The 12,749-nt window shown below is 38.3% G+C and overlaps 1 protein-coding gene across 1 annotated transcript in view; it reads right to left on the minus strand.

Moving 5' to 3' along the window:
* Nucleotides 1–2,864: 2,864 nt before the first annotated feature.
* Nucleotides 2,865–12,749, minus strand: part of CAPZA1 (capping actin protein of muscle Z-line subunit alpha 1) — a 47,539-nt gene continuing 37,654 nt past the window's right edge. The window contains exons 6-10 of the mRNA XM_082648203.1: nucleotides 11,325–11,404; nucleotides 10,330–10,408; nucleotides 7,838–7,909; nucleotides 5,213–5,275; nucleotides 2,865–4,475 (exon numbers count right to left, since the gene is read on the minus strand). Of these exons, the coding sequence (XP_082504329.1) occupies nucleotides 4,335–4,475; nucleotides 5,213–5,275; nucleotides 7,838–7,909; nucleotides 10,330–10,408; nucleotides 11,325–11,404 (435 nt within the window). The 3' untranslated portion in view covers nucleotides 2,865–4,334. The remainder of the gene's footprint in view (nucleotides 4,476–5,212; nucleotides 5,276–7,837; nucleotides 7,910–10,329; nucleotides 10,409–11,324; nucleotides 11,405–12,749) is intronic.

A 12,749-nucleotide genomic window follows, 5' to 3' on the forward strand; every position in this document is an offset into this window, starting at 1 on the left:
CTGTACTTATAAGTATCTGACTTTAAAGTGGTAAGGTTGATTTTAGTTTGGGACTAAATAAGCACCGAAGGCAATCTGAAAGTTAACTCTGGCCAATGACATTACTGGAACAAACCTAGAGCCTCCAAAGATAACCATACTTTGGAGAAGAATGTTAAAAGCCCTGTTTTTTTTCAAAATTCACGTTACTCTAGTTACTTGGATTCTACAATTCAGCATTTGAATTGTCTCTAACTATGTATTCCACTAAGACTACTCTAAGGCAACTAGAAACAGCCCTTAAACTGAGATGCTGAAATTGGTCAGTCTACCACAGACCAAAGGAATGGCTGTGGCAGGTACAGCTGAGCCTCGTTACTTGCAGATTTTGTATTTGCAAATTCACCTACTCGCTAAAATTAGGAATCCCCCAATCAATATTTGCTGCACTTTTGTAGTCGTCTGTGGATGTGAAGAGTGGCAAAAAAAATTTGAGCTGCCCAATGTGTATGTTCCCAGCTGAAGTGGAACAAGGCCATGTCCTGCTTTCTTGTTTCAGGCTCATATAATAAAAATCCTTTTCGTGGTCTATTTTGTGGTCACGTTTTTTGTTTTTGTTGATTTCGCTGCTTAAAATGGTCCCCAAGCCTACATAGTGCTGAAATGCTGCCTAGTATTCCTAAGGCTGTGATGTCCCTTAGAGAGAAAATTCCCATGTTAAGTTCCTATGATAGCATTAGCTGTCAGCGTGAATTCACTGTTAATGAATAAAAATGAATATTAAATAAAGTGATTTAAATAAAAACATATAAACCAAGATTATGTATTGATCGGTTGACAAAAATGTTGTGACCAGATGCTTGCAGGAACCTAACTCTGTATCTCCTCTAGGAGCAATGTTTCAATATGTGCTAATTCAGTGTTTGCTGGCAACTTTACAGAACATAACCACAGTAAATGAGTCAACATACGTAAGAATACTTTGTGATACATTTGGTTTCTGCCCTCAGAGGGCTTAGATCTATACCCTGTTTTTTTTTGTTTTGCTTTTGGCTGCACTGCACGGCTTTCAGAATCTTAGTTCCTGGAACAGGGAATGAACTCGTGCCCCCTTCAGTGGAAGCATGCAGTCCTAACAGCTGAACCACCAGGGAATTACCTACTCTGTTTTATACTCTGTTCAAGCGAGAATTTTAGTTAGCTTAGCTTATCTTATGGGACCAGCCAGTTTTGTTCTATATTTACCAGTCTTTCTTTCTTTCTTTGATTTCCCAAGTAGTAAGTAGCTTGGTAGTTCTATTTAAATTATGAATTTATAAACTGGCATTCAGATTGTATCAGTCTTTTGTGAGTTTGGAGAAAATGTGCCAAGGTTTGCTAAGTATCTCATGAATCTAGATGAGTTCTAGATTATAAAAAAGAACAGGCACAGCTTCCCTGGTGGCACAGTGGTTAAGAATCCACCTGCCAGTGCAGGGGATACGGGTTCGAGCCCTGGTCCGTGAAGATCCCACATGCCGTGGAGCAACTGAGCCCGTGGCGCCACAACTACTGAGCCTGCGCTCTAGAGCCTGCGAGCCACAACTACTGAAGGCCATGCACCCAGAGCCCATGCTCCAAAATGAGACAGGCCACCGCGATAAGCGGCCTGCATGCCGCAACTAGAGAAAGCCCGCGTGCAGCAACGAAGACCCAACGCAGCCAAAAATAAATAAATAAATAAATTTATTAAAAAAAAAAAAAAGAACAGGCACTACTAGAACTAGGCAACTAACAGAAGCACAACCATCCAGGCACAAATGAAGCAGTAATTTCAAAATTTCAGCAGTGTAATTTCAAAATTTCAAATATAGGAGTGAGGCCTCACAGAAAACTCCTCTCCCTCTGGCTGGGAAACTTTTGCCCTAGGATACCATAGGCTGATTTCAGCAGTGTGGTAAAATAGACACAATTCAAGCAAATTCTCTGCTGAAGGAGGTTAAGGAAATCAGGAGGTCTGTGTAGGACTTGGCAAGGAGAGTTGACCTCCAGTTATATAAGAAACCAAGGGCTTTAGGTGGCCAAGAGATTAAGAGTCTTTACAAAAGTCTGTATGGACTAAGGAAATCTATGGGGCAGGCTGATGGGGTTAGTAAGTTAAAGGCAAAGGCCAGAATGCTTGTACCTGTACTACAAGTACATAGTGTAGTACACCTAAATGTCCCTCAAAGGGGTAGGAATTTGAACTGGCCTTGAATGGAAGGTGAAGCACTGAAATGCCTCTGGTTCCATTTTGGGAAACAGGACAGAAGCCTTTCCCACATGTCTGTAAGCAAGTTAAACTCATATGGAAAGGAAGCAGCATTTAAAGTTGATGTGAAATATTACCCAAGTTCACAGTGCAGGGATTCTTTCACTTCTACTTCCTACCTAGTAACTATAATTACTTGGGCCTTGTTTTCTGAGTGATAGGAAGAGAAGATAACTAGATTTTTCTTTTTGACAGAAATGGAAACCCTAAAACAAAGCCTTTGAAACACCAGTAGCCACTGAGTGTAAACCAGTATGATCCATAGAGAAATTGCTCAAACTTTAAAAAAGAAAAAAAGGGGGGTAGGACTTCTCTGGTGGTCCAGTGGTTAAGACTCCACGCTCCCCACTGTAGGGGGCATGGGTTCAATCCCTGGTCATGGAACTATGGTCCACATGGCATGTCTACCAAAAAAAAAAAAAAAAAAAAAAAGCTGTTCTTTGCAAGTCTTTGGATAGTCACTGAATTTATAGTAGTTGAATGTAGAAACCAATTTCAGAAACCTTGAACATTCTCATCAAATAAGATCAGTTCCATATCTTACCTTGAGAACAAAGGCTGAAGAGACTGGCTCAAAAAGGAGAGACTCAGACAATTTAAGAACAAAACAGGTATATTTCTATTGGACTACCTGATACAGAGGATAGTGTGGTATGGATGGATAGTATGAATGACAAATAATACAAATATATTTTATTTGAAATAAACAAAAATGCTTACACAGCTCAATGGGTCACTTGGAAATAAACTCTTGCTTGACTGTATTACCAAGCAGAAACAAAGCTGAAACACAAACCCTTCTTTTGACATGTATTTGGAGGAAGACACTACTTGGTTTTTAAAAAACTGACCTTCCCTTAAGGCCTGGTCATAGAAGTGTAAACAATGTAAATGAATCCACCATTACCAGTTATATCATATCTATGTTACCTGTGTATTCTGAGATCACACCTTACCTGCCAATAAACTTGGGAAGGGTTGCTATATCACAGTTATATTTGAGTTGGCAGGCAGGACTGAGGAAGTAATTTGGAAAAAGTTTTACATCCTATTTAGAACAAATCACTAGTATTCCCTTAAATAACAGGTTACAATAGAAAGATACTGTCTGAACGTTGTCCTTCTCACTTTGGTTCATTTTTAGTTTTTGTTTGAGATTAACATAGTTGTTTGATTCATTCGCTTATAGTACAATTCTGCCACAAAGTATTAAAGCACAAGATACCTATTATTCCTTCAACATCTGCATTTTTTCAAGTTTTATACTCTACTATATCCCTAGTATGTCAGCAGTTTTTGAATATTAAAAAAATAATAAGTGGGTAAAACTCTTCTAAAACTGCACATGTCTACAACTATAATGGTACTAGATGAGAAGGAAACAGTGATGGAAGGGAAGAAAGCAAACACGTTCATTTGTAGGGAATGTGGTTCAAGTCTTTGGATTTAAAAACAACTTCCCCAGAGAAGCTGGCTATAATGGAACTTCCAGAAAACTTCCTTTGCCTCTAAAAAGGGTCTGAAAAACCCCAATCCAAATGTTTGAAACTATAGTTATGAGATGCTATAAATGATGATCAAAGCAACTGGAGGGAGAAGGATGAATGTGTCTTCCATTCAGCTGTAGTTTGTAGCATAGCCTCTTTAGCTGTTGGTTGATCAGTAAAAACCACTGAAGTACCAGAAGTGCTTTGAAGGACTGGGTAGAAAAGTACTGAACATATTACCTGTCTATGTCAGTGACAGGGCTTCATGGCTAGGAAAATTTTCTAAACAGTAAAATGACTCCAGGATAGATATCTCTCTCCATCATTAAATGTGGCAGAATTGAAAAAAAAAAAAAAGATTTACAAGTAGATATAGTGAAAACAGAAAATTACCAGGCAGAAAACACAAAAGAATCAAGACAATGCTATAGGTTCAACAGTATTCCATGAGGCTAGAAAACCTGTTAACTTTGAAAGCCCTAGCAAAATATCACTCTTGTTTATAAATCACTTATTTATCATATGACCACACATTGCATCCTTTCTTTCCATGTATTGAAGAATCCTACATTCAGCCTTTAAGCATTCTGCATTTCTTTGCCAATCTTGTAGCTGAGTATCTTGTTCCAGTCGATTTTGGTGCGGGTAACTGGAAGTTGCCGGCGCAAGGCCTTGAACGTGGTGTCTGACATTGTTTGATAGTTTTCACTAATTGCTGTCTGCAATAGATAATAGAAAATAAGTTGCTTGAACAGAAACCAGATATAGTCAAAGGACATGCTTGAGTCCCCAAAGGACATACAGGCTGTAAGATTTCTAGTGAGCATTTCTCCAATCTCTGAAGCAGGTTAAGAAGCCCACCTATATTATTTCTAAAACAAGGGCTATACAGGTATCCCCCGCTTTTCCAAAGTTTACTTTATGTCACTTTGCTTTTACCAAAGCAAAAAGCAAAAACAGCGTTCAGCATTTGTTTTGCAGTGAGGCTGTTATAGGGGCAGGGTGCACCATGAGCAGTAACAGTGACCCCACCAAGCTCCTTCCTCAGGAATTACACTCAGCAGCTCAGCATCAAGCAAGCTGGAGCTGTGAACAGCTGTGAACTGCATCTGTGAGCATCAAGCAAGCTGGAGCTGTGAACTGCATCTGTGAGCATTATTTGTGCACCTGAAAGCAAGATGTGTTCTAAGGTAATTGCTTCTCTGCTTCATGCCATTTGGACTTAGGAAAGGTTTCACAGGAACGCTCTACTTTGGGATAGTAGGGGAAATCTGTAGTACCTTCCAATGCCAAAACCTTGATTGTAAGCAGAATGCAAGAAGGTCTGCAAAGTCTCACACTTACTAACACTGAGCAACATGTATATTTATGTTCAAAGGAGAGAGAAGTGTAACAAAATATGTTAAAAGCAAAATAAGGCATTAGACCTAGAAAAACCAGTTTCAAATCATCTTACCTGATACTCATTTTCTGCATGCTCTATAATTTTAATAAACTCCTTAGCAGTTTGGACTTCATTCTAATAGAGAGAGGAAAAGGGGGAAATAAGAATTTTAAAAATTCTTAAGCAGTGAATATAATTCAGTAAGCAGTGAATAAAAAAATACTAAAAAGTAACTCCATCTAAACTAACATTTGTATAACAATTTAGTTTTTCAACCTTTCCCATTCACATTATCTTCTTTGATTCTCACAACAACCCTGTGAAATAGATGTTATTATTACCACCTCCATTTTGCAGATGAGAAAACAGAATCCTCTTAAGTGACTTGACCAAAATTATACAGCCTTTGAATGATAAAGATGGGATCCAAATCCAGGTCCTCATCAAAAAACCCCACATTTCTTTCCAATCTACTACAGTATGCCCAAAAGACATCATGATGTCTTGAAATTTTTATGCCTTGAAAATATCTCTGGTTTAAGATGATATAAACGTTGCCCTCAGACATATCAGTCATATATTCTAAGCTCAGAGGCTCCTCTAAGCCAATCAATCACATTTTGCTTTACAAGATTCGGGTACAAAATGAATTGAATCTCTCTCTTTCTTTCACAATTAAGTAAAACAGAATTAAAGAGGGTGAGATTTAATGCCCAGGGCAGCATCCCAAGATCCTTTCAAAGAGTCAAAACTACTTTCTATTCATAATAATACTAAGACATAGTTAATTGCCTTTTCCACTCTCACTCTCATGTATGTACAGTGTAGTTTCATAGAAGCTATGTAATGTGTGATGACTTCATTACTTTTTTTCTTTTTTTAAAATAAATCTATTTATTTATTTTTGGCTGCGTTGGGTCTTCATTGCTGTGCACGGGCTTTCTCTAGTTGTGGTGAGCAGGGGTACTCTGTTGCGGTGCATCGGCTTCTCACTGCGATGGCTTAGGCTCTAGGCACTTAGGCTTCAGTAGTTGTGGCTCGCGGGCTCCAGAGTGCAGGCTCAGTAGTTGTGGCACATGGGCTTAGTTGCTCCAAGGCATGTGTGATCTTCCTGGACCAGGGCTCGAACCCGTGTCCCCTGCATTGGCAGGCGGATTCTTAACCACTGTGCCACCAGGGAAGTCCCGACTTCATTACTTTTTGAGGGCTAATGTGTGAAGCACATATGAGAATCCAGTTGTCTTTTATTAAGTCAGACATTACACACTTTGTGAAAATGTAAATCAATGACATTCTTTTCACTAATTTTTTTTAACTTGGAAAATTCAGCTGTTTATTGTGAAAGTGAAGGTTAACAAGTAATGGGTTTGTTATTGTTATTTTTGCTTTAGATTTTTCTTTTTTGACCATGCCACATGGTGTGGCATGTGGGAACTTAATTCTCCAAAAAGGTATCAAACCCGCACCCCCTGCAGTGAAAGCACGGAGTCTTAACCACTGGACTGCCAGGGAGTACCTGTTATTGTTATTTTTAAATTAATAAGTATTTTTAACATTTTTCGGTTTTAATTTCTACTAAGGTAGATAGATATAACACACATAAACAAAAGCTATTTGAGAGTGCTCAGTAACTTCTAGGAATATAAAGAAGTACTGTGAATGCACAAAAAATTATGTCCCTTCTTTCCAGGTATGGAACACAATACCGTTTGATTGAATATTCCTAAAAATGTTCGGTTTCTCTAATGATATGAATGTATGGATGATAACCCCTCTAAGGTTTAGTTTGGCAAACTTTCCTTCCTCCTGGTATTTATCAGTTGAAGATACTGCTGTTCTTTGAGCAAATCTCACAACTGAGAAAGAAAAAGAAGTCTGAATTCTCTAAAGCCATTATCACTATTCTCAAAGACTATGAACTAACATCAAGCAACCAACAAAACGGGCTGGTTACATACTAACAATTATAAGCTGCCCAAAACAAGGACCTACTGCTTAGCACAGGGAACTATACTCAGTATCTTAATAACCTATAATGGAAAAGAATCTAAAAAAAGAATATATATATACATACATACATATATATATATGTAACTGAATCACTTTGCTGTATACCTGAAACTAACACAACATTGTAAATCAACTATATTTCAATAAAAATTTAAAAATATAAAAAAGTAGAATCTTTTATAAAGTGCTTAAAAAAAAGGTAAAGGCTGCCAAAATCAAAGTAGTGAAAACAACCTAAATTTCTAGTGGCAGAATCAGTACTCAGGGGCCTCCATGGTGGTGCAGTGGTTAAGAATCTGCCTGCCAATGCAGGGGACACGGGTTCAAGCCCTGGCCCGGGAAGATTCTACATGCCGTGGAGCAACTAAGCCTGTGTGCTACAACTACTGAGCCTGTACTCTAGAACCTGCAAGCCACAACTGCTGAAGCCTGTGCACCTAGAGCTTGTGCTCCGCAACAAGAGAAGCCACTGCAAGGAGAAGCCCGCGCACCACAACACAGAGTAGCCCTGCTCACCGCAACTAGAGAAAGCCCACGCAGCAACGAAGACCCAACGCAGCCAAAAATAAAATAAATAAATTAAAAAAAAAAAAGAAAAAGAAAGAATCAGTACTCAGGATCAAAGCTAATTTTTTTAAAACAAAAACAAGATGAAAGTGAGACAGACATTAAATATTCCACACTCACCGAAACAGTTACTGAGTCCTGTACATCTTTATGACTAACCAACTGAACATTACCATCTTCATAATAGTGAACCTGTGTGAGACAATGTTTGAGCAAGTTATGTAGGTCACATAGAAACTTACTGCTTAGAGCACAAATCCATGCTTTCAGCCATCCCCAAACTTATCAAGTCTGAGCAAATAATTAGTATGACCAATGGTAATTTACAATGGTGGTTAAAATTCACAGAAGACTTAAATTTAAGAATTCTCTTTCCTTAGCAGGGAAAACTCATTATTAATTAATGAACAACATTACTATGGGCTTGTTGCTTTCCAGACACTGTGCTACGCACTGTGAATACAAAGATCTTAAATAAGATTTCACTCTTAAAAATATTAAAATAAAATCAATTAACGTTAGTTTTTCTCTGTGAAAACCAAGAAATTTTAATGGATCCTAATCCTTTACGCATCTCTCCATATACACCATCATCGTTTTTGGTTAAGTAGATCTGACCAAGTGCAGGAAAAGCTTGATTGAGGGTTAAAGACAGGACTGAAAAATAAATATTCTACTGGTAAATCAGGCTACAAAAATAAGTAAGGCAAAAGCAGTCCTGAAAAAAAGTACGGCAAAGTGGGGTACTACAATTATGAGAACAATTAGCAAGAAGGAGGATTACCCAAGAGACAGACTAACCATTCAACTAGATGTAAGGCTCAGGAAGTTTCAGCAATTTACAAGATAGGTTCAGTCACAGTCACCAAAAGTAACAAAACCTTTCCTAGGTTTCATCTGCTAATAAAAATTTCAACATGACTATCATCAATGTAAATCCTCAGAAATTGTTGCCTTCCCAGAGCTATCCTTTTGCTTATAGAATAACCAAAGGTTTAAATATCTTAATGACATTTCCAAATAACTCTCACTCTGATTTTTAAAAGATATGTAAATGAAGTAAGCTTTCCCCCAAAGTGATCAGCCAGTCTGGGGTAAGTTATAAATGAGGTCTGGGTACTGGGCCCTGTTGTAAAAGTCTTATCAGAAACCTCTGTGATGTGCGCTCTTAATTTATAGGTTTGCCTTGGCAAAGCTGAAACACAAGTAACTTATTTCCTTCTAGGAGGAAAATAAATTTCCTTGCATAAATTTATAGTAAGCTGCCAGGTTAATACTGATGCCACAGTTACAAGAGGTCTAGAGCATAGACATAGTCAACAGGTATAGAACAATATATTTTCTTCGGTTGGGCTCCCCCAGAAGCCGACCCTGGGATAAAGATTTGTGAGATAAAGTTTATTTCGGAGGTAATCTCAGGAAGCACTAGTAAGGACTAAGGAAATGAGACAGAAAAGGCAAGGAAGTGTTCTAGGTGCATTAAGGAACACATTACAGCTGCGGGCACTGGACTCTGGAAGACTATGCAGAACATGCTTTAGAGCTGTCCCACCTGAGGGGTGAAGAAGCTGGCATATTTACCCACCAGCTTTTGAATGGCACTAAGGGCTGTGCCAGAGCTATGAATGTAATACTTCCAGTTTGCCTCATCTGAGTTGGGAATGCTCCTAAAGCTAGGAAAAGCTCCCAGGAAGAGAGGTGCAGCTACTTGTAGCAGGAAGTAATCAGTACGTACGAAAAAAGTGGTTATAGATGACATCTCCTATGTATATTTCGATTAAATTATACCATTTCAGAAGGCAACTCTTGCTAATTGTTATTAAAGCAAGACTTAACCACAATACAATAGAGGTAAAATTAGGTACTGATCTTCTTAGATATCATTAACTGTTTAATCTGACTTCAGAGTTAGTTGGGCTTAAGAATTAAATCACCATGAATTTTGAAAGTCAAACCTGTTAGGATATCAGAAGACTTCAATCCAGATAGGCATCAAATGAGTTAATAAGCTCCTTATTCACCTGCCTGTCTGTTCTGACACCAGCATTAGAAATCTACTCTGCTTGGTTTATCACACTTGGCCATTCTCTCTAGTTCCTCTGTTTTATTTACTTGGTTTAAAACCTCCTGTCATTACTGTAAAATAAATAAATAAAATAGAACAACAAGTCCATTCATGTAGCTTTCTTCAGAGCTAAGACTTAACCTTAAGTATATGTATATGTACACATTTAAACAAGATACATAAAAGACTCTAAGTAAGTTCCAGTAACTGCTATATAGTCACTTTTTAATAATTAGTTATTTTCTTCTTTCGTAGAACTGCTGCTTGATAATTCCTGGAAAAATCTTAGGTTATCTTTGAAAGAGAAAAATAACAAGCAAGCAGTACACTTCACATGACTATCCTTTATCAACCCAGAATAGCTCTGTTTAACTACAGTACTTCCCTAGGAAGGAGGCTTCAACTTCTATTTGTATTTACCATTGATCTCCTTTTGCATCTACATAGAGCTGTTCCTTATTTCTAATGTCAGAACAAATATCAACTTGCATGTTTGTTTTAAAGATGTGATGTTTTAACATGGCCTATTAACATATTGGGATCTCACCTGAATCTTAAGTACTCCAACCACCTGGGCTGTAGATGGTGTGATGGTGAACTTCCATTCTGATCTCCAACGACCATTCCTATTAAAACACACAACAGTGTAGAATTAACAATAAGAAGAGGTGATTTGCCAAAAAGAAACAAGTCATTTCCAGTTTGACAAATCCAGGGCTCTATCCACTCAAATGTAAGTTTGTATCCAACTGGCCTTATCATAAGCCTTTTCTAAGTTATTCTGACTTTCACCTTTCATTTTTTATCTTGGAGTAGAAAACCATGCCTGTTCTGCTCATGAGAGGCTTTTGCACACACAAATGGATGGGCCACTGAGTTATGCAGTAACTCAAGTATTATTAAACAAACTCAAGTAAAACTCACACTTCCCACTGGGTACTTTATTAATCACTTATTCTCACTCAATATAAGAGTAATATTTGAAAGATAAATTATAAAATCTTAGAAGAAATCTAAATGATCACATCCAAGTCCCTCATTCTGCAGTAGGGAACTGAAGCCTCTAAGTCAGATAACTTATCGCAAGCTAGTTAGATTAAAAACCAAGTCTCGGGCTTCCCTGGTGGCACAGTGGTTAAGAATCCGCCTGCCAATGCAGGGCACACCGGTTCGAGCCCTGGTCCAGGAAGATCCCACATGCCTCGGAGCAACTAAGCCTGTGCACCACAACTACTGAGCCTGCGCTCTAGAGCCCGCGAGCCACAGCTACCGAGACTGCACACAACTACTGAAGTCCCCACGCCTACAGCCCGTGCTCCGCAACAAGAGAGGCCACTGCAATGAGAAGCCCGTGTGCTACAACAAAGAGTAGCCCCGCTCGCCGCAACTACAGGAAGCCCGTGTGCAGCAACAAAAACCCAACACAGCCAAAAATAAAAAAAATAAATTTATAAAAAATAAAAAAACAAGTCTCAACTGCTGGTTTGGTTTCTTTCCTGTATAAATTAGATTAAAAAAAGAAGAGAACATTTACTTTCTTACCAGAAGTTTTTAGGCTGAAACTGGTGGCTTTCAATACATGCAATAATGGTCTGTTGCCCATCTATAGTTTTAGCATAAACCTATTGTTAAAAAAAAAAAGTTAGATTCTTGAAAACATATTTAAGCAACAAACACTATACAAAAGCAGTGTGCTAAATCCTTGGGGGAGATGAAGAGTCAAACAGGGTAAGCTTACAACTCAGAGAGTTCATGGAATATGAACACAAACCACATGTTAAGTTCTAGAGAAGAGAGTGGTACAATGAATACAGAAGGAAATACTGCTTTAGGTTTAGGGTACAAGAGAGGTAACAGTTGGAATGGGCCTTACAAGACAGATGAGATTCTGGTAAGTAGAGACTGAGAATAAAGATGAGTAGGCAGTTCAGGGAGGAAACGGGGGTGCTGGTCCAGTGAATGACTCAATGGTAATTAGTTCTGTCAGGTTAGAGGGTGTGTGTGAAGTGGAACTGTGGAAGATAACATAGGATGGTAGATTTAGGCCATGTAGTAGTAGATGTAAGGTAAGAAGACTGGACTTTATTCTACAGGCAACGGACAGAAACCAAAACAACATGACCAGAACTATTTGGGGATAATAATCAATATTGGTGTACAGAGTAAAATGGGAGAAAAGTTGAAAGTTAGGCTACAGAATTAATCTAGGCAGTAAAATAGGGTAGTGTCAATGGGCATACGGATGCAGAAGCACAGTCAAAAGTCTGGCAACATATAGCAAGTGAAGGGCAAGAGAAAGGAAGGGGCCAAAGTACTTGCATGCTTGGGTGACTAGAAAGACAGTGGTGTCATTAACAAATTAGAAAATTCAGATGGAAATGTCCAGCTAGAAGTTAGAAATACCAACTGTTCCTTAGTGTAGGAGAGGTGAACAAAAATGTGATCACCAAGGAAAAGAAAAAAACAAAAGGCTTTACAGTCCACAAAATGTTTTTATATTTATTTTCCTTTTGCTCTAATAAATATAGTGAAACACACTGTTATTATCTATAGATGATAAAGGTGAAGTTCACAGAGCTTCTTGTCCAAGGTCATTCAGAAAGTGGTTAAGGTAGAACCCAAACCCATTGCTTTTCTGACACAATATTCTGTAACTTCCCCTACATTAAATAAACTATGAGTTTTTGAGAGAGAGAAATACAGCAATGGGGAATGCCTACATTTACAAAAGTAGGGGAGAGGTAAAGAAATAAGCAGAGACAGAGTAAGAATAATTAGAGGGTACTGACATAGCAGCCTAAGAAAAGATAATTTCTAGAAGTAGCTGGTTGGCCTCAGTGTGAAATGCCATACAAAAGTCAAGGACCAAGAAAAGGACACTGGGTCAGGCAATTCAGGAATCATTAGTAACCTCAGAGAGCAGTTTTTGTAGAGTAGGGACTGAAGCCAAAATTCATAGGGTTAAGA

This window comes from Grampus griseus (genome assembly GCF_964374135.1).
Source record: "Grampus griseus genome assembly, chromosome: 1".
Taxonomy (NCBI): Eukaryota; Metazoa; Chordata; class Mammalia; order Artiodactyla; family Delphinidae; genus Grampus; species Grampus griseus.